This window comes from Podarcis raffonei, chromosome 4 (genome assembly GCF_027172205.1).
Source record: "Podarcis raffonei isolate rPodRaf1 chromosome 4, rPodRaf1.pri, whole genome shotgun sequence".
NCBI classification, from domain to species: domain Eukaryota; kingdom Metazoa; phylum Chordata; class Lepidosauria; order Squamata; family Lacertidae; genus Podarcis; species Podarcis raffonei.
The window spans coordinates 35,963,084-35,985,345 of NC_070605.1; the positions used below are offsets into that span (position 1 = coordinate 35,963,084).

The window sequence follows — 22,262 nt, forward strand, 5'->3', positions numbered from 1 at the left end:
CCTGCAATCCTATGAATAAAGATGTCCTTCACTAATTGAAAGCCTCAAGTCTTCTTACTCATTTACTGCAAAATTAACATATGAATAAAGGAGAACAGACCTCTCAATGTGGTAGCATCCCCAGTCGGAGAAGGCGTTGGCAGCCCAAAACTGAGAACCAAAGACAACAAAAGGATTAAGTGTAAAAATGGGATTAAGTTTTCTTTCAAAAACAATCTTGCCCTTAACATGTGTAAGCCTCAGGGACCTTTTAACAAGCTGAGGAGAATTGCTGAATAAAATCCTCATAAAACTTTGCTGGTTCATGTTGTGTGGGGGGGGGGTATATGTGCATCACTGGTAGGTTGTATTCAGTGGACCCCATAAAACATGAGAGATGGGTGCAGATAAAATATGAGGAGGGCAGAGTTTGGCGATCTCCCACAATGTTTCTGGTACTTTTCCAGCCCCAAAACTGAGTGTGAAAGAGGCAGTGGCCTCTAACTATCCTAGTGTAATAATATCTCACCAGCCACCATTCCATGGTGAGGTGTACTTTGCAACTTGTTCTTGACATAATGATGATGATGATGATGATGATGATGATGATGATAATGCATTAGTGGTGGATTTATTCTGCTTGAATTGATTATGTGATGCTTCCCCAATGCTACCCACATGATTACTGCCCAGAGAGGCTATAGTACAACATAAACAGGTCAAAAATGAACCAGAACATTCTATGTTATGAAAAATTATGGGATTTCAGCAGGGAGTTACAGGATATGAACTGACTGGAAGGAAATGAAGCAATGTGACTGTCCCAAAACTTTTGTAGGTGCAAACTTTATTGAAAGCAAGACCGCACATGACCACTCTGGCAGCATCTGAATAGGGAATAACAACCAGACGTCTGGAGGGGCCCATAGTTCTTTGAATTAATCATAAGGAAGAATTCACTAGCAACAAAAACCCAGTTAAGATTCTCACATTGGGACTATAAATCCCACCTCTTTGTAAGATGGGGTACAGTCCTTTTCACACGCTGAACACCACACGTACAGAATAACACGATGCATTTTGTCCATGCAATAAATATGCTTGATAGAGATGGTTGCCACAATATTTCCCTCTAGCAACAGGAATTGACCATATTGTCTCCTGACATTTTAAGTCTACGTTACAGTTCTGCATATATATTGTCATGGCCAATCCCACTTAGTGCAAATGATGGTTAGGTTTGCCAACATGTAAGCCAACTCCAGGAATAAATTTATGGAATGTCATGTATAGTCATCATGTAATTTTGGACTTGGAGAAAACTGTTTGAATTTAGGAATCCAGTACTAAAACCACTCCCCATAAATGTTTATCTGGCACCTTCTTCCAGCAATACATTGCACAACTCCAAGAACGCAGGAAGCTGTGTCGTATTATTTGTCCATCTAGTCCAATACTCTCTGACTGCCAGTGACTCTCTAACATCTCAGGCAAATGTCATTCCTGCTGCCTGATCATCTTTTAACTGGAGATTTCAGGAACTGAACATGAGATTTTATACAACATATTCTCTACCATTGAGCTGTGATCCTTCCCTCTTTAAGGGAACTTTTCTGTTGTTGAATTCCTAATAGAAATAGGACCTATTTTCGTATTATTAGATTAAATCTAAACAGCCATAACTTAAGCACATTTATTTCATGAGTTTTTAAAATAGCATAAGAATATAATAGTTGTTGGGCCATTTCTTAATTCTTTTTTCTTTGTCAGCAATAAATTAAGCAAATATTCAACCAATTCCTAGAAGGAGAATTAAGAAATATGGCAAACTAATCCAATCTTGTTTGTCGTTTATCCAGGTTGGATGCTAAAGAACAGCTTTGCGGCAAGATGCACAAATTTAGGACATGTTGATACATGAGACAGTATGATACAGCATATGGAAACACCAAGATAGGTTAAGTGAGATGTGCTTTCTCCAAATAAAGCAACACCTTTCACATTTTACCGTGGGGAGAGATGAGTGGATTTTTACTTCATACATTATAAAGGAATGCAAAGGGGAAATACAAGGGATCAGTACTTCCTCTGTCTCTCCTAAAATCAACCAAGGCACTGCTGATTGAGGTGTGATTTTGAATGGTGTTGTTCTTGTCTAAATCAAACACTATCTTCATCTCTGCACCACACTATATGTGGTTCAAGCAGAACCAGAACAGGCTAAAAGACAAGAAGACACAGCTATTACAAAGTTCACAGGCTGTCATGTTGCTGCTGTTTATACATTAGCTTTGATTATTATATCATTACAAAACCTAATCATTTATTCTAGCAACCTATTTTCTATTTAAAGAATAGTTTTGATCAAATTACAGCTTTCTCTCTATTAGCAATTTCATTATTAGTTATATAGATGAATCTTGGAATGAAAATATAAAGTTATAATATGTTAAGATATAGAATTAAGATAAAAATAAAGAGGGTAAGGATTTGCTGAATTAACCATGTGAACAGGAATACAAAAAAGGGAGATGTGAGGAGGTCAGGGAAATAAGTAAATGAAATCTAAGATATGAAAAGATTGATTTGTTTTTAACTATTTTCTATTTTTTCTGTATTTTGCTTTTTCCCCCCCTATGTATTTTTGTTTTTTTGTAGTATTTATCCTTTTTCTTCTTTTTTGCTCTGTAACTTTTTTCTCTTTGTAAAACTTCAATAAATATCTTTTAAAAAATATATATAGATGAATCTTGGATAGGAAAAGATTATGACAGCAATTGTAGACTCATTAATAGTTTGGAAAAGCTTTTTCTAGAAGAAATGGTAAAATACCCTCTAAATACAGGAGCTTTAATTTCCCATATAATCATGCCTACACCTACTAAATAATAAAGTATAATTTCCAGTGTGACAGAGTAGGGACAGCCATTAGGCAGAAAGAGATAGACCAGTTCAGAGTTTGGAGAACCACCAAAAGGCAGCAAATTGTCACTTGTTATATTTTTACTACCATGGAAGCCATTTGGATTTTCAAATCTAGACAGAAATTTTGAACTAATTTCACCATGCCTTTGACCAAAGAGGATTCTTCATATTTTTGGACATCTTTTTCTTTCTTCCACATGATTATAGTGGTTTTAAAAAAATAATGCACACCACCACTTTCTCAGAGAGAGAAACCACAATTCACCACTAGCTAAATCTCATCTTTAAATGATAATATTAGAAGCTGTGTATGGTTCTTGAAAGAATGATAATAGCTACATTACTAGGAACTTTTTCGATGCAGCGTTCAAGCTGGAAGAGCTTGATAGTAGCCTCAGTTAGGATGTCATTGCATAAATAGTAACCCTTTTTGAGGGAGGAAATAGTCACGTTTGCACAAAATGAACCACCACAGTGTGCATTCTCTCCTGCCATTTGTTTCTGAATACTGAGCAAAGAGGGGAGAAGGGAAACAGCAACCCTACCAAGGAAGTAGGTTCACCCAGTCAGCCATCTTTCGTTGGCAGAGGGAGTGAGACTCTCTCACTAGGAGGCCTAAAATTATTCTCCTGGTCCTGAGTGAGGCCTCCTCACGAGTAGTGGCCTGCTTGTGATTGAAGTAATAAAGACAGGAAATTGACAGGACACACACATATAAAATAAAAAGGAAGGGGAAAGCATAGAAGGAACACCCTCCATGTCGCCTCATGGCCAGAGAGGGAACCAGGAATCTCAGAGAAGAAATTGAGTGATTATAACTTCCCTGCTACTGAAGCAAATGGGGCCTGAGCCTTGTTCTACACTTCCTTTCCTCACAATATGTAAAAGACAAATTATATAAAATGAAATCCAGGGGGTAACTTATGCTAAGGGCATTTTCTGAACTCTTGCTAAAAAGGTGTTTTAATGTTGATGAAATATTTTAAATATTTCTATCCCACCTTTCCAAATAAAATTTCCAACGTGGCTTTCAACATATAGTTTTAAACAAATAACAATTCATTACAACTGCAGCTGCAGAAGGAACAACACCATCTTTTCCCAATAGCAATGGATCCCACATAAACCATTTAACAACCACCAAATCACTGAAAGCCACTGAAACCATAGGAAAACACTTTTTTTAACCTGCTGCCCCCCACCCCACATCATTAAAGGTGTTACTATGCAAACTGATTGGTACAACTAAGGTACCAGCATTGAGAAGACCTGATTAGCCATCCCATCTCTCCACAGAAAATAATATAGAAAAACAAATGTTTACAGTCAAATAGTCTTGTTTGTTTTAATTCATAATGAAGGAGAAGAGAGCTGTAGGGTTTTAAAAAACCAACAACAAAATAACAACTAGAAATGTTTGTGTAACTTTTAGTATTACGCAATGTAATGTTGTTATATTTAAAGTAAAAAAAATGTTAAGGGGGAAATCACATGGAATGTAAGAGGTAACAAATTTATCCCTAAATACATCTTGAAGCCAATGACGTAACTTCTGGACAGAACCTGGTCTATTTAATTGCCTAATTTTTCTCTTTAGAGTTCAACCATATTACAAAATTAAACAGTGGTGCTTTATTGGTTCAGAAGGGACATAACACACCACAAACTTTTATTTCTCTTGCAGAATGGGAATTCTTGTGAAAGCTCAGATCAAGGTATAGGGGTCCCCAGATATTGAAAATGAAATATCTACTACCTGTTTAAATTAAAATATATTTTCTTTTTCCTTTGTTCTACCCTTGCTGCAGAACACAAAACTGGTGAGGTGGATTTTACCTTCAGTTATGCTTGTCCAACCCAACAGCTTCAGTGAGAAAAAATTGGTCCATGGAGTTCCTATCATAACTTACTTATCGATAAAATGATACATAACAATACTATAATATCTATTGCCTACCTGCATAAATGAAGCTCTGGATCAGCTTGGCTGAGTATTAAGCAAAATATTAAAAATGTATTAAATGTATAAGCAGATTTTTGTAAACAATAGAGACCTAAGTACAGAGAACAGAGAACTTCAGTCACCTAGGCCTATTCAACACTGTTAAGGTTTGGAACTCAGGCAACCTCACCAATAGACAAATTCCATAGTAAGTGTAGCCATGCTTCTGCTGAAAACCTGAGGGAATCTGCATGTTAATTTTTACAGAGATTTCCAGTTATGAGGTAAAAATACTCTCTGCAAAAAGGAAACAGGCCAACTGTCCTGCAATGTCATTGTACCCCTTTTACTTTACCAAGGGTGAAACAACTCAGGTAAATGCATAGTTTGGACTATTCACATGCTTAATATTTCTATTTTACATACCACCTTGAGGGGAACTAATTGGGACTGGGACCTTCATGAGGGCAGAGTGGTCTTCTAACATTTCAATTCCATAGCAAAATCCTGACAAATATCCCACCCCCAATAGCTGCTATTTGTATTGGCAGCTTCCCTCACAACACAAAAAGCAGCTTTTGAAGAGGGATTTTCCTTAAGATCACATCATGAAGGTAAAGGTTTTTGTTTTGTTTCTAAAATCCCCTTCTTCATGACTCCATTTTGATTTTTCTCCTGCTGCTATTTAAAGTAGAGAAATTTAGCATGGAAGTTATACTCTGCTCAACAATTATTTTCAGAGTAGATAATTGTTTTATTTTTATGATATGCCAGTCAGGTGAGCAAGGGCTGTTTCCCACACTGGCCCCAATTCATCCAAAATTAGGCTGCAATCCTAAGAACACATGTGCTTGGGAGTAAGTTCCATTGAACTCAGTGGGACTTACTTCTGAGTAAGATGCACACAAGATTGCTCTGTCAGTCTACAATTTTGCTTGCCACTGATTGCCAACCGTTGAGATTCCTGCATTGCAGGGAGTTGAACTAGATGGTCCTCAGGATCCCATCCAACTCTACAGTTCTGCGATTCTAAAAGGGGAATGTACTGTACCATGAAAAAACACAAGTATTTAAGCTAGAAGCATATTTTGGATCTGTACTGAAGTCTCCTGGGGTAAACATTGTAAGTTTAAACACATGCTGGAGGTTGTGATAGAACTTCAAGGTTCTAACTTTAGGTGGATCAGAGCCACAGTGTAATATTTTTGGGAAGCTGCAGAAAGGCTTCACACCTTTGTTTTCTAGAAAGGCATTTCTGGGCTTTTTCTGGGTTTTCATGGAGGAAACACTATCAAAAGCATAGGAAGAGGGCCAGGGCTCAGTGGTACAGCACGTGCTCTGCATGTAGAAGGTTCCAGATTCAGTCCCTGGCATTGCCCGATAGGCTGGGAGAAAGCCCTGACTGAAATCCTGGACAGTCGTTGCCACTCAGTGTAAAGCAGATTCCTATATTCATTAGCTCCCAGACTGCTGGAAAATCTAAATTCAGTTGGTTAAGTGCTGCAGGATTACTAATTGCTCTGGATTACTGGCATTGTCGGGGTTACTGACAATGTCTGATGCACACTGTCAGACAGAAGACATGGGATCATTATTGAATCCCACCCTATCAGCAGAAGGCCTGTGCAAGGACTGCAGGGTGGGGCGGGAGACCCCTCAGAACAGTGAGGAGGTTAGCTGAGGGAATTGTTTCATTAGGCAACCTGCAATGCTTGTGCAGACAAAGCATCCATCATAGCACAATGTTTAATTTTACTTTAGCCTTTGTATCTCCTATTATCAAAAAGTGGTAAGATACTCTGAATTTGCCATATAAGGTGCATTTCAGGTTGCCATATTTCAGAAAGTTTTTGAGCTATTTTTAAGGAAAATCGGCAAAAATGACACATGTCTTGCCATACGTCTGTATTTTCCCAGACATTTTTTTGGCGATCAGACACTGCTTCCGACTACAGTATTCCAGGGATGTCCAGGAAATTCCAGCCATATGGCAAACCTTAAAGCACCTGATATCCTTTGTAATTAAATGAATATGAATTACTGGGAAATAACTCATTTTTGCATTGGGCTTATCAACTATTAAACATTACGTTTCAAAAATCTGAGATATAAATAAAAGAGCCCCCAGCCCCTCTTTTAAGATTAGACAATACTTCTCTTAAGTTTACATCCAATTATAATAAGGGATATCCAGTGTTAGTTAGGATTTAGGTCTAACTAACTCTGGATTCCACACACATATTCCATGTTTAATCCAATGAATTTACAAGGTGGATTGCAGTCAAAGAAAACAATTATAAAACAATGAAAGAACATATAAAGTTCCAAGTAAAACAACTACAACCAATAACATGAGCAGCATCAACAAAACACCAAATAAAACAACAGCAGAAGCAGTATATTCATTAAAATCTGACGTGAATAAAGCCGTTTTAGGCTTGCCAAAACCTCAAAACAGTGGGCACTAGTCGGGCCATGCTACAGTTTCTATTGTTCTGGTAACATATATTGTGTGCTGTTTGGTTGTGTGTTGCATGTGGGGCTGCCCTTGAATACAGTTCAGATACTAGAGTTAGCAGTTAGCACACAACTGCTAAATTTATAACCAAGGCCAGATGTACGGAGCACATCTAGTCAGTCTTGGAAGAGCTGTTCTAGCTTCTAATCCTTTTCCAGGCCTAAATTAAGGTGCTAGTATTTATCTTTAAAAGGACTGTACAATATGAACTGCCCTTCTCCCACATGATTCTGCCAAATAATGGATTTCTTCTACAGAGGCATTTCTTCAGTTTCCCCCACCTACTGTGGTAAGAAGGTTGGTGCAAGGTGCTCTTCTCATTTACCCAATCTTTTATTGCTGTGGAGTCTTGCATTGTTTCAATATTATTCTTGCCTTCTGTTTTTTTACCTCTACTGCTATTGGTTTTTATGCCGGTTTATATTGTTTTTATGTATTTATTGTAATATTTTGTTTTTGATTTTGTTAGCTGCCCTGAAAAACTGACATAGAAATAGTACAAAAATAATCATGAGTGTAGAAGCCAGCTATTTTATTATCTGCTTAAATTCTATAATATAATCATAAGGCCAAAATTTGAAAAGCTATGTGTTGGAGCATAAAGTCAAAAATACCTCAGCATATACACATTAAACACACATCAACAACAATAATAGATGGAAATTCTCAACTGCTGTTTCAAGATCACCCAAAAAATTGGAGGCTGCAAACAGTAAGTTAAGGAACTATTCGTCATTTGCAAGTAAACCAATAGTACTCTAGGTTACTTCAAAGGGAAACAGCCATAGCTCAATGGTAGAGCAAATTCTTAGAATGCAGAAAATTGTTGGTTCAACCCCTGATATATACATGTGGAGCTGAGAAAGATGCCTGTCTGAAACCCCAATGAGTTGGTTGGGATGTAGACAATACACTGGTACCTTGGGTTACATACGCTTCAGGTTACATACGCTTCAGGTTACAGACTCCGCTAACCCAGAAATAGTATCTCAGGTTAAGAACTTTGCTTCAGGATGAGAACAGAAATTGTGCAGCGGCGGCGCGGCGGCAGCCGGAGGCCCCATTAGCTAAAGTGGTGCTTCAGGTTAAGAACAGTTTCAGGTTAAGAACAGACCTCCAGAACAAATTAAGTTCTTAACCCGAGGTACCACTGTACTGAACTAGGTCTGGACCACTGGTCTGAGTCAGTATAAGGCAACTTCCTATGTTTTGCAAATCAGGAAAGAGTGAATGTTTGTTAATGTTTGTTTGGCTTATGTGGTGTGAGAACCAGGACATTGAATTGTCCAAGGGAAGGCCCAATTTTAACCTTCGCCTCCCAAAGTTTCATAGTATTTGTTCTGAAACGAATGTACTCTCTTAGCATTTATTAACCATACATGACGTTCTAAAATCCCACACCTGATTTTTCTAATTATAATAGCAGAGGGTGGGGTTGTATTTAATAGAATTCGTCCATTCTGGCCACAATCACAATTTTGCGACGTTATGCGACATTTAGAGGGCTAACAACCTACGTTTCCCACGCTTTGCAAATGCTGCATAGGTCTGTGTTTTACCGTAAATGCTGCTGGTTGCTGTTTTGGTTAAATAGTGAGTCAAGATCTGTATGCCTTTCTGAATTCAGGCAGTCAGCTGTTTTTTGTTTGTTTTTTGTTTTGTAGTTCCTTACATAAGTGGGATTTTGGGGTTAATTGGCATTCCCAAATTATTTCCCAATGACATCTACAATCACCTATAGTGCAAATCCATTTCAGAACAAAGAAGTCATAATCAGCTGTCCATGTTGTTATTTATTTAAGCATCTTCAATGTGCATGGTGTTTCAAACAGTATAAAAGGGCAGATCCCTGCCCCAAGGAGCTTATAACAAGAAATGTAAGAGCAGTTTTGCTGGATTAGACCAAAGTTCCATCTAGTTGGTGATCACAGTGACTAACCAGATGCCTGCAGGAAACCCACAGGAAGACATGAGCTAAATAGCACTCTTCATCTAAAATTCGACACAAACAACAAAAGAGGAAAGGGAAGGCTGGAACTTCCTAGGTAGGGCATTCTAGGTGGAATGTGCCACTGCAGAGAAAACCCTGCTCTTCATCACAGACAACAGCAGAGATGCTCTGAGGATCTTAACTGAAGAGGAAGCAGGTGTTCTTTCAAGCAGGGCTGGACCAAGACATTTTGGTGCCTGAGGCAAAGCACAAAATGGTCCTCCCTCCCCACTAGGAAAGAATGGGGGAGTGAAGAGATACATCAGGAACAAGGGGGGCGGGGAAGATCTCCATTGGGATCTGCTGCCCCTGTGGATTTTGCTGCCTGAGGTAGTAACCTCACCTTGCCTCACAGGTGGGCCGGCCCTGCCTTCAAGTATCTCAGGGCCAGATTAGTTAGAAGCTAGACAACCATCTTATGAGTCAGCACTCTTGATCTTTGGAGTAAAAACAAAAATTAAGTCAATTCCTTCCCACTCCTCACAAGAATCCACAGGTGCTTATTTGATTTCAATAACAATTTCGAGCTTTCATTATGACATAGATTATATAGCAAGGTATGAAGGCAAAGTTTATGATTTGGTGTGCAGTACTGAATATATTGCCATTTTTTCTTTCAAGTTTAAGGCTTTTTTACCCTGAACACCATTTCCCATTTAAATCATACATGTGTATAGAAGGATACAAAGCCTAATAAAAAAATAACAATCAATACTGATTTAAGGACTTGGTCTTCTACAACTTTTAAAGAGCCAAGTCTCTTTCTACATTCATGAAACATCAGTTATATTGGAACATACTTTTATCCTAGTGTTGCATAATAGTCAGTAAAACCAACTGAGCTATTCCTGGAAGTAAGTTATGCAATAAAAACAAAACATCTTCATTTTCTAGCTACTCCAAAACTATCCAGTACACAATAATTAGCTGAAATCACCTATGCACAACTATTTTCCCAAGTCCGGGTGAGATTTTATGAGGTGCTAAGGGAGACATAGCCAAAGCTGTAGTTTTATAACATTGTGCCAGACTTTTTTTGTAGAACAACTTGTTTTAAGACTATGAAAACAAGGCGAAAACTAAGGCTGCCAACAAAGCATTTTAAGTTGATTTGCCACCTTAATTTATATGTCCTTTAAGTTTGAACCCTTCTCTTTGATCTCTAGAAGTTAAATATTTGAGTGGCAGGTTGGGTACCTCTCAACTCTCATACACAAGGCAAAGTGAAGTGGCTACCTTAAACAGGAGACACTGGTGTGTGGGGTGTGGCAGCAAGGAGTTGGAGGACAGATCTGTGAGTGCCCCACACAACCTGAAACTGCACCTTCTAACCCTTCCCATGGCTCTCAGGTGCAGAGGAGGATGCTGTCTGGCCACCAGTGTTGAACTAAAATTCAACTGCCATTGAAAGGGTGTGTGTGCACCATCTTGTCCTTTGAATCGGGATAAAAATATCTTGGGCTGCCCTGCTCATGCATGCATGTATGTAATGGCTGGGCAACCTTTTTGAAATTGAGGACTGCATCGTGTCGGGGGAAAGTCACTGGGGCCATTTATAAATGGTGAGCAGAGCCAAAGTGCATGTGAATAACTGATTCTCACATTCCCTCTATCACCCCTTCTCTCTTTCCCTCCTTATCTCCCTCTCACACATCACCCGCCCATTCAGAGAGACACAAAAGCACACAAGCAAGACCCATCCATTCAGGCACATAACCCATTCATCCATTCTCTCTCACACACACACAGCCTCCAGGCCGGGGGGGGGGGCAGCCAGTTACACTTGCCCCGGGCCTTGGAGGGCTAAGCTGGCTGGGGAGTGGGCACCAGGAGCCTGCCAGACTTACACTCTCATTCGAAGAACACCCTGGGCCTTCCAGCCGACTGGGGACATCTGCTTCGGGCCTCAGACAAGCTCTGTACGGGCCTGTCCTCATGCCTTCACAGAAACACAAAACACCAAGCCAACTTGCCCATGCATAAGACCCTCACTTTCCAAATCTGAAGCCAGCCTGATAGCTCTGCCACTATATTTCAGGTCACTAGTCCAACCACCATGTTGCCACTGGAGAAAGAGAAGAGCAGGCAGGCAATGCAGTACCTCTTCCCTTTGTCCTCTCCATACTCTCCCCTGTGAGAGTGTTAAGGGAGCAATCAGCCTTGAAGTGTTCATAGTATTTAAGAGTGCAGTTGGCCATCTCTGCCCTGTGGTCGGCATTCTTGAGCATGCCTGTTGGAGCATCTCTTTGGCACCTACTCTCAAAGGGCAGAAAAAGGAGTGTGCACAATAACTGGACACCTTCTCTTTGTAACCCCCATATTTTAGTTAAACCTTCTCATTGGAGAACTTCTAAATGCATTCATGTGGACATCAAATGCCAGTGAACTGCCTCCTTTCCATTCCATCTCCCCAATGGCCTATCCACATAGGATTGTATCCAGTGGTATCACTGTTGACAATAAGAGTCAGCAGAACAGGGGGTGAATAAATTTCCAGCTGTTCTATTTTCCCCAAGCTCCCCAAATGTCCTCTTCAGGGTCCTCCAACCATCTAGAACAGATTCAGGGGTGTGAGGGAGCTTCAGTGGGGAGGGGTATCTCAAAAAATGGCCTCTTTCCCCATTCTGCTGACAGAACTCCTACTGTCAGCTGAGCAACACTGTTGGATACATCCTAAATTCTTGTGGAAATTGTATCAGTTGTGAAATTATAAATATTCTTAAGGTGCTCCTTGCCCCAAAGGAAACAGTTATAGTCAGTGTGTTTATAAACTGCTTCAAAAGCCACTGCAGGACAGACTACTGCTGAGTTAATACATCAGAGTAAGTTAAGACAGGAAATGAAGCTTTTTGTGAAAATAGATGTGTTACAAGCACATCAAGTGCATCTCTGTTTTCTTCAATGAAATGTTGGAGAGTATGGTAGCCACATTTGGCACCTGCCTAGCATCTGGTGTAAGAAGTGAAAACAACACATCTGCTAACTCTTGCGCATGCTTGGAGATGCATGCATCCCCTTCACACTTGGTGCATGTTGGACACATAATACAGCTGCCACACAGCATGTGAATCTGCTGCGATTTCAATTATTGGAATAGTAACTATGCTGAAGTTAATTCTACTTCAGACATATTTGTTTTCTTCTCTTAGCTGCTCTTTGAAAAAGAGCAGCTTTTCCTGTCATGTTTAATAGAAAGCAGCATGATTTCTTGACATCTAAATGCAGTTCTGATTCCTTAGTTACAATGCCAGTTTATTGCTCCATGGAATGTCTGGACTTGGAAGCCATCCCTGGCTGCCTCCTGATTTTCGGGGGGTGGGGATGGACCACGTATTGGAATTTCAGCCTTGCAAACAGAATCCAGCCTCTCAGCACTTGAGTACACATGTCCCAGTACTTCAAAAAATAATGACACTATAAAAATTCCTTTAAAAATTAGTTGAAGTTGTTTCTCACACAAGAAAAATAGTTGGTTTCAAACAACTCCGTGTTTGAAGTGCTCTTGTTCTCTCCAGGACAGGCCTCAACTTAGACAGATCTTTGTGGTCAAGATTTAAAAGCACATCCAAAGACACGCCAGGTTTATATAAAACAATGCAGTATTGAAACACATAGTGCAGAAAATTCTGTTCAAAATTAAAGAGACTAGTGCCATATAGAATAGGAAGAAATCTAAAATAAAGGAGTTTTGGATCTCAAAACTTGATACGTCCAAACTTGAACTTGGAGACAGATTTTGCATGCAACTGTAATTACTCTTCCAGTAAAAAACACACAAACCCAGATTTTGTTCATGGGGAATTCCACAAATGTGGTCAAACCCCAGCCTTGCTATTCAAACTTTTTACATGGACAGCATAGTCAAGAAGGTATCTCAGTAGTTGTGGTGATTTGGAAAAAAAAGAAAGAAAATGGTCTCTGGATATTTAAATACCAAAAACATTATATAATAATAAAGCACACAGCACTTATATCTATGGCCCTTTGAATGTTGTTGGACGACAACTGCCACAGTCCCCTAACACTGGCCATCCTGGCTAGGACTGATGGGAGTCCAATAACCTCTGAAGGACCACAGGTTTACTATCCCTGGTTTAGAACCTAAACTAGTCAAACTCTTAGAATGTCATTTTTTTTAAAAAAAAGTGCTATTGTAGTTATGCAGTCATTTTATAAGAGCATTTATATTCTGTTTAAGAGTATTTTGTGTTATCTTTCCAGTGAGTGCATTGCTTACATTTGCATTCCCAAATCTACCTGCAGAATTTATTTGCAATGATGGCCAATGGCAGCCACAGTTAGTTCTAGCCCTTATACACAATATATAGACAGGAAGCCAAATAGTTCCTTGGACCCACCCAGCCCAGGAGGGTTTTTAAAATGCTTTTCTTTGAATAGCAGGCCTCCATACCACATCACAAACTGCTTTTGAAAATCGCCTGCACTTTTGTCACGTGGGATGAGCAGCTGCTATTCCAGAAGCACAACTGCAAAACTCCCTTGAGTGTGAGGAAACAGTTGCACACAGTTCTTTGATTAACAAATTGAATCGTTTGTTATCTTATCTTTTGGAACCCTGGTTATCAGAAAAGTGCATTAGGGTTTGAATGTCAACCCTTCATAGGTATGAAATTACATATATATATATGAGAAAGACACATGCCAAAGGTGCATTGGGTCGTGAGTCTGCTTTGAGGTTTACACATGGTACCTTCAGTCTGTTTAAGCCTCTAGTGCCACTTTTTGATATTTATATGAAGCATATTCTTACGATGCTTTCATAAAACTGAACACCAGGCAGAGCAGGAAAGGGAGTAGACTAAAGCTTTAAAATTGTATAAGTGACTTACCCACACGCCCAGTCGCTGCAGGAACTGACAAGAAACCAAAATTTTAAAAGAAGCACAAATGGTTGAAATGCTACTTCATATGTCTAATGATATACACTATTTGTAGAATGCAGGGTAATGTTGATACTCACCCACCCATTGCGTCTTTAGCATAGGACAGCTTCTAGAAAAATAGAAAATTAAATTCCGGGTAAGTTATTGCATTTTGCTAATTTAAAAGTTATATTTTTGCACCCTCTGTGATCCCACTCCCATTCTTGTCTAGCGCAGGTGAGCCTACAGAGAGAAAGCCCCTTGCAAAGATCCTTGGCTGCATCTGTTCAGGTGAACAGGAAAACTTCAGATGGATTACTCAAATCACATTGCTAGGTTTTTTGGTTTATATTAAATGGTGCTTTACCACATGGCCTACTGTATATTATATTCAGAAAATTCAAGACGGGGAGGGGAAAGGTTAAATTGAAATCCAATTTCTTCATGTCGCTTTGGAAAACTTATGTGGTCTTGTTAATGTGATCAAACGCCATTCAAGCTTTCTGAGAACCACCAGCAAAACTGAACGCAAACAACTGGAGGAATATGATTTGTTTAACTGTTGAAGAGCTATGCCCAAAGCCATCCACAATTAGTGTGGCATTCATCACTACAGTTCTCTAGAACCATTATAATACAGGCAAATTCAGAAGAATAGAATGACAGATTTTGGTTGCTGTGTGTGTGTGTGTGTGTGTGCGCGCGCGTGCGCGTGCACAAGCAATATCATTTTGTGTTTTTAATGTATTATATATTTGGTGTTAGCTGCCCTGAGCCCAGTCTCGGCTGGGGAGAGCGGGATAATAATAATAATAATAATAATAATAATAATAATAATAATAATAATAATAATTAATTAGGGCAGCATAAAAGCAAGCTATCAAGGGAGTGACAAGTATACAATATAAAATTGTACTTTTATCATAGGCATGTGTACAGGCTAAAAAAAGTACCAAAAATTGGTATTTTGTGCCTCATTTTTTAAGTTTGTATTTTTAAAGTAACATAGTTGGAAATTTGTTTAGTTAAGTTTTAGTTTCTTTGTTTGATGAACAAAAATTAATGTCCTTTTTAATTATGTGTTCAATGTTCACTTTTAAAATAAATGAATAAAATTTGCTGAGTGCACGCCCTCATGAAATTTTACGCAAATGCCTATGACTTTGCTAATAAAATCCAATAAAAGGTTAAAATCAGGAATATCCCTTGAATGAAGGACACTTCAAAAGTGTTTGTCTTTCTTAACACCTTAGTCCTATGACTCTGTATGGCCAGAGAATATTATTACAATAAATTGCTGCGTTCTCGACACCTTTCTAAAACCACCAATAAAGCAAAGCATCAGTAGTCCATTTGCTCCCTGAATAACAACCAGGAATTATCCTTTTTCCCGCTCCATGGCCATACAATTCCTCTAAGTAGTAAACTTGAATAAGGAAAATAACTATTTCCCCAAAACGCATCTCTCTCTAAATTGCTTAGGCAGGTGACCCGGTCAAGACCAGCAGGCTTAAAATAGCACTTACCAGAAGTGTTTCGGTTTGATGGCACATGTAAGCGTGCTGTCACCCTGGATATTGTGGGATTAGGCACTCACTCCTGCTGTCTGGGCTTAGGACTCTGGGCAGGTGGCTTTGAAAGAATGCACGAAACACACTGCACGGGATCAGAAATACTGGTGCTCATCCCTTGGCTTTATTTTATTCTATTTATTAAATTTATGTCCTACCCACAGGAGCCCAAGGTGGCAAACATCAAAATGTTAAAACAATACAATTTAAAATAAGCACAACGGCAGACGACTGCTGTATCTGGAGACAGGCACTCAGGTTCTGTACTCACAGCGGTGACCAGAGGAGGAATAACCATTGAGAAGAGCACAGAGAGAAGAAATACTGTGGTGCCTCTGTAGCAGCACAACTGGACACCTTCATCTGCCCCAGCTGCAACAAAATATGTCTCTCCCGCATCACTCTCTACAGCCACAGCAAGTGCTGCAACCTTCCAACCGTTTGCCTTGACCCCCTAAGTCTCACTCCTCCACTGTCTCCCGAGATGGACGGATGCCAAGAGCATACCAGTTTGAAATGAATTGTATTATGTCTGCCTTCCAAAAGTTTCCTTCAAGTCGAGCAATTCTCATTGCTCCCTCAGTGCATGAGTTTCAGGCAAACTCGGGATTTCGTATCTAGGGGCATTTTCCCAGCTCAGCAACAAGATGCTTTGTGCTCCCTTCCTTGGCCCAAGATGCACATAGAGCTTCCTTGCCTGCAAGGAATCCCCAGTTCAGTGGTGGGAGAAGCTGCGTGCAAAGGCTTATATGTGTGTGCAGGACCTCCTCTGCCTTTAGGCTGAGTGAGGCAGCTGCCTTAGGCAGTGAGAGAGCATGGAATATTAGTGAGGTGTTGGAGAAGAAAGCTTGTAGCCTTGCCCCTATACCCTCTAAGCTAGCCTGTTGCCCTCAAGCGCAGTCAAGGATGGTGTCCTGTTGCCATTGTTAGAGTAAAACTCAATTGCTAGTCTGATTAGTTTCTGGGTGTGTAATGGGGTAGGGGTGACTAATTCTCTCTTGTCTAAGGCAATCCTATGTCTCTGTGTATGAGTAGTTTCCTTTTCCACTGAAAAGAAGCCGGCCGGCTGAGTTCTTAGTGTGCTTCTCAGTGGCTCCGAATTGGCAACGAGAATACTAAAGTAACCTTGCAACTATTTCATTGGACCTGCCAGTGCCTTGTGTCTAATTCCATAAAATATACAGGGTCACAGTCTAAACAGGCCTGTTAAAATCATAATCAATCCCTCTTCACAGGGAACTGCTATCATTCCTGTATTGCAGAGGGCTGGGCTAGACAATCCTATGGGTGCCTTCCAACTCTCCAACACATAGAAAAACCATTCTGAAAATGCTTTTTTTTTAAAAAAAGATTTTTTAAAAAATACATTGGATTTTTCCATAAGCCTCACCATCACTGTCTAGTGTAACATTGTGTATTGCATTTAAAACACACTTAAAATGTTTTATTTGCAACTGTATAGCTGAGTCCTATGACTCCCCTAAAAGAAAGGGAAGGCTGTCTATGCTTTTTAATATTAAAAAAAAAACCAAGTAACATCAAGTGCTTCACTAATAAACAACTAACAGATAATGCTACATGATTATTACGCATGCAGTAAGTACATACACTAATATGTTTCAACCATAAGCTGTAACAAAATTGGACAGGGTTTACTATTAAAAGTGAAAAAGACATATCTAGAAAACCTGTGTCTGCATAATATAGTACTAAGTGCCTGGCTGAAAACTAGAGTTGCAAGTTGAGGCAAATTAAGCTGCTAGGGTTGATGAATCCCAAGTAAATATAACTGTGAATAAACATCAAGACATCTGCACATGTTGTTAGTTAAAAAGAGGGAAAGGATAAAGTCGTGCTTATTCATATCTAACTTGAGCCTTGGCATACTTGTCTGAAAGTCTTTGCCAAAGACTTCCAAAAGAAGCCACTTGCAATACTAATGTGATAACAAGCTCAAAGTTATAGGGAAATGTCTGGAAAATCTTGGGGCTCTGCTCCAAAGTCTGGAATTAAAGATAATCTTGAAGTGCACACAAATGTGCCTTAAAAACAGAAATAATTGTTTTTCTCTCTCCCACAGAGCAAAGCACCACTTCTCCCCTCCATTTTACAATGTTTTTTTTGACAGAGGTAGTAGCCACTATGCTTCAGGCTACTTCTGTTTTTTAAAGAATTGCTTGTATATTTGCTCATTTGTTCATCTGGTGCCTTCTTTATTTACTTTTAGCACACACGCACACAAAATTGAAAAACTGTTCCCAGGGTGATGGGAAGATGGGTTTGTGACATCATGAACCTCCAACCAATCAGCACTGTGCTCTGCCAGTTTCTGACCCAATTACACATAGTTTTCCCTGAGTTTGATCCTGGGTCAGAAGATTCTGGGTGCAGGGACTGAAGTACTTTAGAGACATTTCCTGACAATAAACATTAGGGAGAGAGTTTAGAGATGATCCCTTTCGAATGGTGTGAAAGTGGATTTGAAGAAACTCCAGCAGAAAACTGGCTGTTGTTTTCTGCTAATTAATAAAACCACCATGTTAATTCTTGTCTCAAGATATTGAACCCAAACTTGTTGTACTGTGTATGAATAAAATAGTGATTGTGCATCACTAGGTAGAGAGTGGACAAGCCAGGAAACCAAACACAATATAGTTCAAGAACAAACATTCTTGAAATAGGCACAATAAAACCCAAGAAACCATATGGAATGGAGAAGAAAAGCCATTTCATTTGCTTATTTCAAGTTCTGGTGGAACTGTACGTAACTAAGGATAGAACTATACATTACAAAAAAATGCAAAACCGCCACTGCCAACTCTATGTTGCATTCTCCGCATCTCTATTTGAAATGTCTAATTCAATGTACCGTATACTCTGACATCACTACAATGTTTGTTTCTCTTCCCCCAGTTTTCTCCATAGGCTTCTGTAGGGACACACTCAGCATAATGATACCAGAACATAAGGGAAATTGAACTCAATATTAGGTAGGCAAAGGAGGGAACAAGAAAGAGGGCTGCCATTTCCTACAGCAGTTGTTTGGGTAATACCCCTACCGGAACTACATATTAATAATCAAGGGTTAAATTCCAAACGCTAACATTAATTTAGTTTGTTCTTTACTTAAAACTGCCACACCAAAGGGGTTTGAAATTAGAAGGGACCCTGAGGGCCGTCTAGTTCAACCTTCCGCAATGCAGGAATCTCAACTAAATCATCCATGATGGCCAACCAGCCTCTGCTTCAAAACTCAATGAAGGAGAGTCAAACACCTTCCAAGCTTGCTGCATCTTCCTTGCGACAGACCTTTAGATATTTGAAGATGACTATCATACCCCCTCCCAGCCTCTGCTTCTCCAGATGAAACATACCCAACTCCCTCAACTGTTCCTTAGAAAGCTTGGTTTCCAGAACCTTGCAGAACCATATTGGTTGTTCTCCTCTGCACACATTCCAGCTTGTTAATATCCTTCTTAAAGATGCTGAACAACAAGGGGCCCAGGACAGAACCCTGCAGCACCTCACTTGTCACTTTTTTCCAGGATGATGAGGAACTATTAGTGAGAACACTTTGGGTTTGGGTCAGTCAACTAGCTACAAATCCACTTAACAGGTAACTCGTCCATTCCACATTTTACCAGTTCATTGCAAGAATATCATGGGGGACTTTGTCAAAAGCCTTAATGAAATTAAGATATACTACATCCACAGTATTCCCCTGATCCCCTCATCCTCCAAAGCTTGTAACTCTATTAAAAATAATAAAGAAAGAAATGAGATTCATTTTGCATTACATGTTTTTGAGAAATCCATGCTGGGTCTTAATAACCACAGCATCCTTTTCGAAGAGCTCACATACCATCCATTAAATTATCTGTTCTAGGTCCTTTCCTGGTATGGACATCAAGCTGACTCAGGAGTTACCTGGGTCTTCTTTTTTCTCCTTTTTGAAGATGGGCACAACATTTGCCTGCTTCTGGTTTGCAGGGACCTCACCTGTTCTCCAAGAATTCTCAAAGATTATAGAGGCTTTGAGATTACATCCACAAGCTCCTTTAGTATCCTTGGGTGCAGCTCATCAGGCCCTGGAGATTTGAATTCATTTAACATAGCTAAGTGTTCCTTTACTACCCACTTTTCCTATATTGGGCTGCAGTACCAACAGGTTGGGCACTGTTTTCCTATTGGGTGAAGACAGAGGCAAAGTAGGTGTTGAGCAATTCCACCTTCTCTCTGTCACCCAATAGCATTTCTCTGTCTTCTCTATACAGAGAACCTATCACCTGCTTGTTCTTTCTCTTGCTTTGAAAATAACCAAATAAACCTTTTAAAATTATTTTTAACCTCTCTTGCATGTCTGAGCTCATTCTCAGCTTTGGTTCACCTGACCTTCTCCCTATAACTGTTGGCAACTTGTCATTGTCTTCCTTTGTGATTTCCCCTTTATTCCATTTCTTTTACATGCCCTTCCTAAATCTCAGCTCATCTGTAAGCTCTTTAGGCAGTCACACTGGCTTCTTTAGATGCCTCCCACTTTTCTTTATTGTTGGAATTTTCTGCCTTCGTAGCTACAATATTACACCTTTAAGAAATTCCCATCTATCTTATACTCCTTCCTCTTTGAGTACAGTGGTACCTCGGTTTAAGAACAGCCCTGTTTACGAATGATTCGATTTACGAACTCTTCAAAATCGGAAATAGTGTCCCAGTTTTCAAACTTTACCTCGGTATAAGAACAGAAGCCGAACGGTGGAAGGACACCGGCGGCAGCAGGTCTCATTAGGGAAAGCGCGCCTTGGTTTGAGAATGGTTTCAGTTTAAGAACGGACTTCCAGAACGGATTAAGTTCATAAACCGAGGTACCACTTTATTTCTGACCATCACCCAGTAGTTCCTTAAGCTTTTTGAAATCAGCCTTATTAAAGTCCAGAGTGCGTGTCTGACTACTCAACTTTCCGTTGCCTCTGTATCATGAAGCCCAAGAGTACATAATCACTTCCTCCCAAGTTTCCCAGTACTTCCACTTCGTCGATCAGTTCCTCCCTGTTGGTGAGGATAGATAGATAATCCCCTTGTTGGTTCTTCTACCTTCTGGGAAATGAAATTGTCAGCCAGGCAGTAGGGTGTCACCTACCACCACATTTCTCTTCCTCCTAGGGAAGTAGCAGGAATCATTCTGTACATTGTACCTTCCACAGCCACCTGGGTGCATTCTGAGGTCTACAGCAGCTGTCCTTGCTCCATTGGCCCAGAATCAGTGTCTGGGGTGAGGGCATGGAATAGATTCTGCAGCTCCAGTAACATGGCTCCCAACAGTCCTGCTTCGGTGTGCCACATTCCTCCGAGGATTTATCTCCTGCAATGGGTTATCTCCCTCCTCTCTAGGGGCACCCCACATGCATCGCAGTTTCAGGACAGTCCACTCTGCTCTATCACTAATTTCCTCGCCTTGCCCAGCAGCTCAAAGTGTGGGTAGATGGACCTCAAGTTGCTGTACTTTCTCTTCCAGGAAGGCTTGCACTTACTGCAGGTGTGGATTTGCGTACTCTCACGCAGAAAGACAAATATGGTACAGATGTTGCAAGTCACTGCAGCTGCTCCCTTGCCATTAATGTCTCTTGGTCCTAGGTACACCGTGAGACAGAACTCTGGGCCTCCCCTTCAAAACACCCCTATTTACAAGTCCTGGTCACAAGCTCCCGGAGGCTGCAATCAGCTAAATAGAACTGCTGGCTGCTAACTCCTCCTGCAATATGTTCTTTGACAATAAATCCTCTAAGGATTAGGGAATCCCCTTTCTGATCCCGTATTACTTTAATCTTGTGCATCTGAACATTGAAGATACGTGATTAAATATTTCTATGAGCTACAAATATCAAAGGAGCTGTAATATACATACCGATCATGCTATTAAAAATATTAACTGTTTTCAAAATGCAAAAGAAAAATAATTCTTCAGTAGTTAGTGATGTGTTATCATAATAATGAATATTTCTATTTAGTATAATGCCCGCATGCTCATATCTTAGTTTGGTGCTGAGATCTTTGGCTAGGTAGCCCTCCTTCCCTCCCTACCCAGTTTCATTCCTGGGCTCTGTGCTAGCACAAAATGATTGGGTGGTGGGTAGAAGCAAGTTTTGCATTGGCTGATGAGAAAGTGGGCTGGTTAGTATAGCCCTTTGGAAGAACTTCAAATCACTGCCAAATATTACTAATTCTTTGGTTAGGCTTTTGGACACATGCAAAAATTGATAAAAAAAATATCCCCCTTTGCATGCCATGCTATCACTTTGCAAATCCGGATAATGTCATAACATTATTTTTCTTACAAATGTAGCTGACTGGAAGGTAAGCTTTACCTTTTCTTTACTTCCTTGCCACACAAGGCACTTAGAATTATTGTTTTTTGAGCACTAAGAAGAAAGTGGAATAACTTAGTGGAATAACAAAA

At 39.9% G+C, this 22,262-nt stretch overlaps 1 protein-coding gene across 1 annotated transcript in view; it reads right to left on the reverse strand.

Annotated features, from left to right (window-relative positions):
• Positions 1-22,262, reverse strand: part of IMPG2 (interphotoreceptor matrix proteoglycan 2) — a 55,143-nt gene that overhangs the window by 19,825 nt on the left and 13,056 nt on the right. Inside the window, exons 4-6 of the mRNA XM_053385235.1 lie at positions 14,336-14,367; positions 14,205-14,228; positions 101-150 (exon numbers count right to left, since the gene is read on the reverse strand). Coding sequence (XP_053241210.1) covers positions 101-150; positions 14,205-14,228; positions 14,336-14,367 — 106 coding nt within the window. The remainder of the gene's footprint in view (positions 1-100; positions 151-14,204; positions 14,229-14,335; positions 14,368-22,262) is intronic.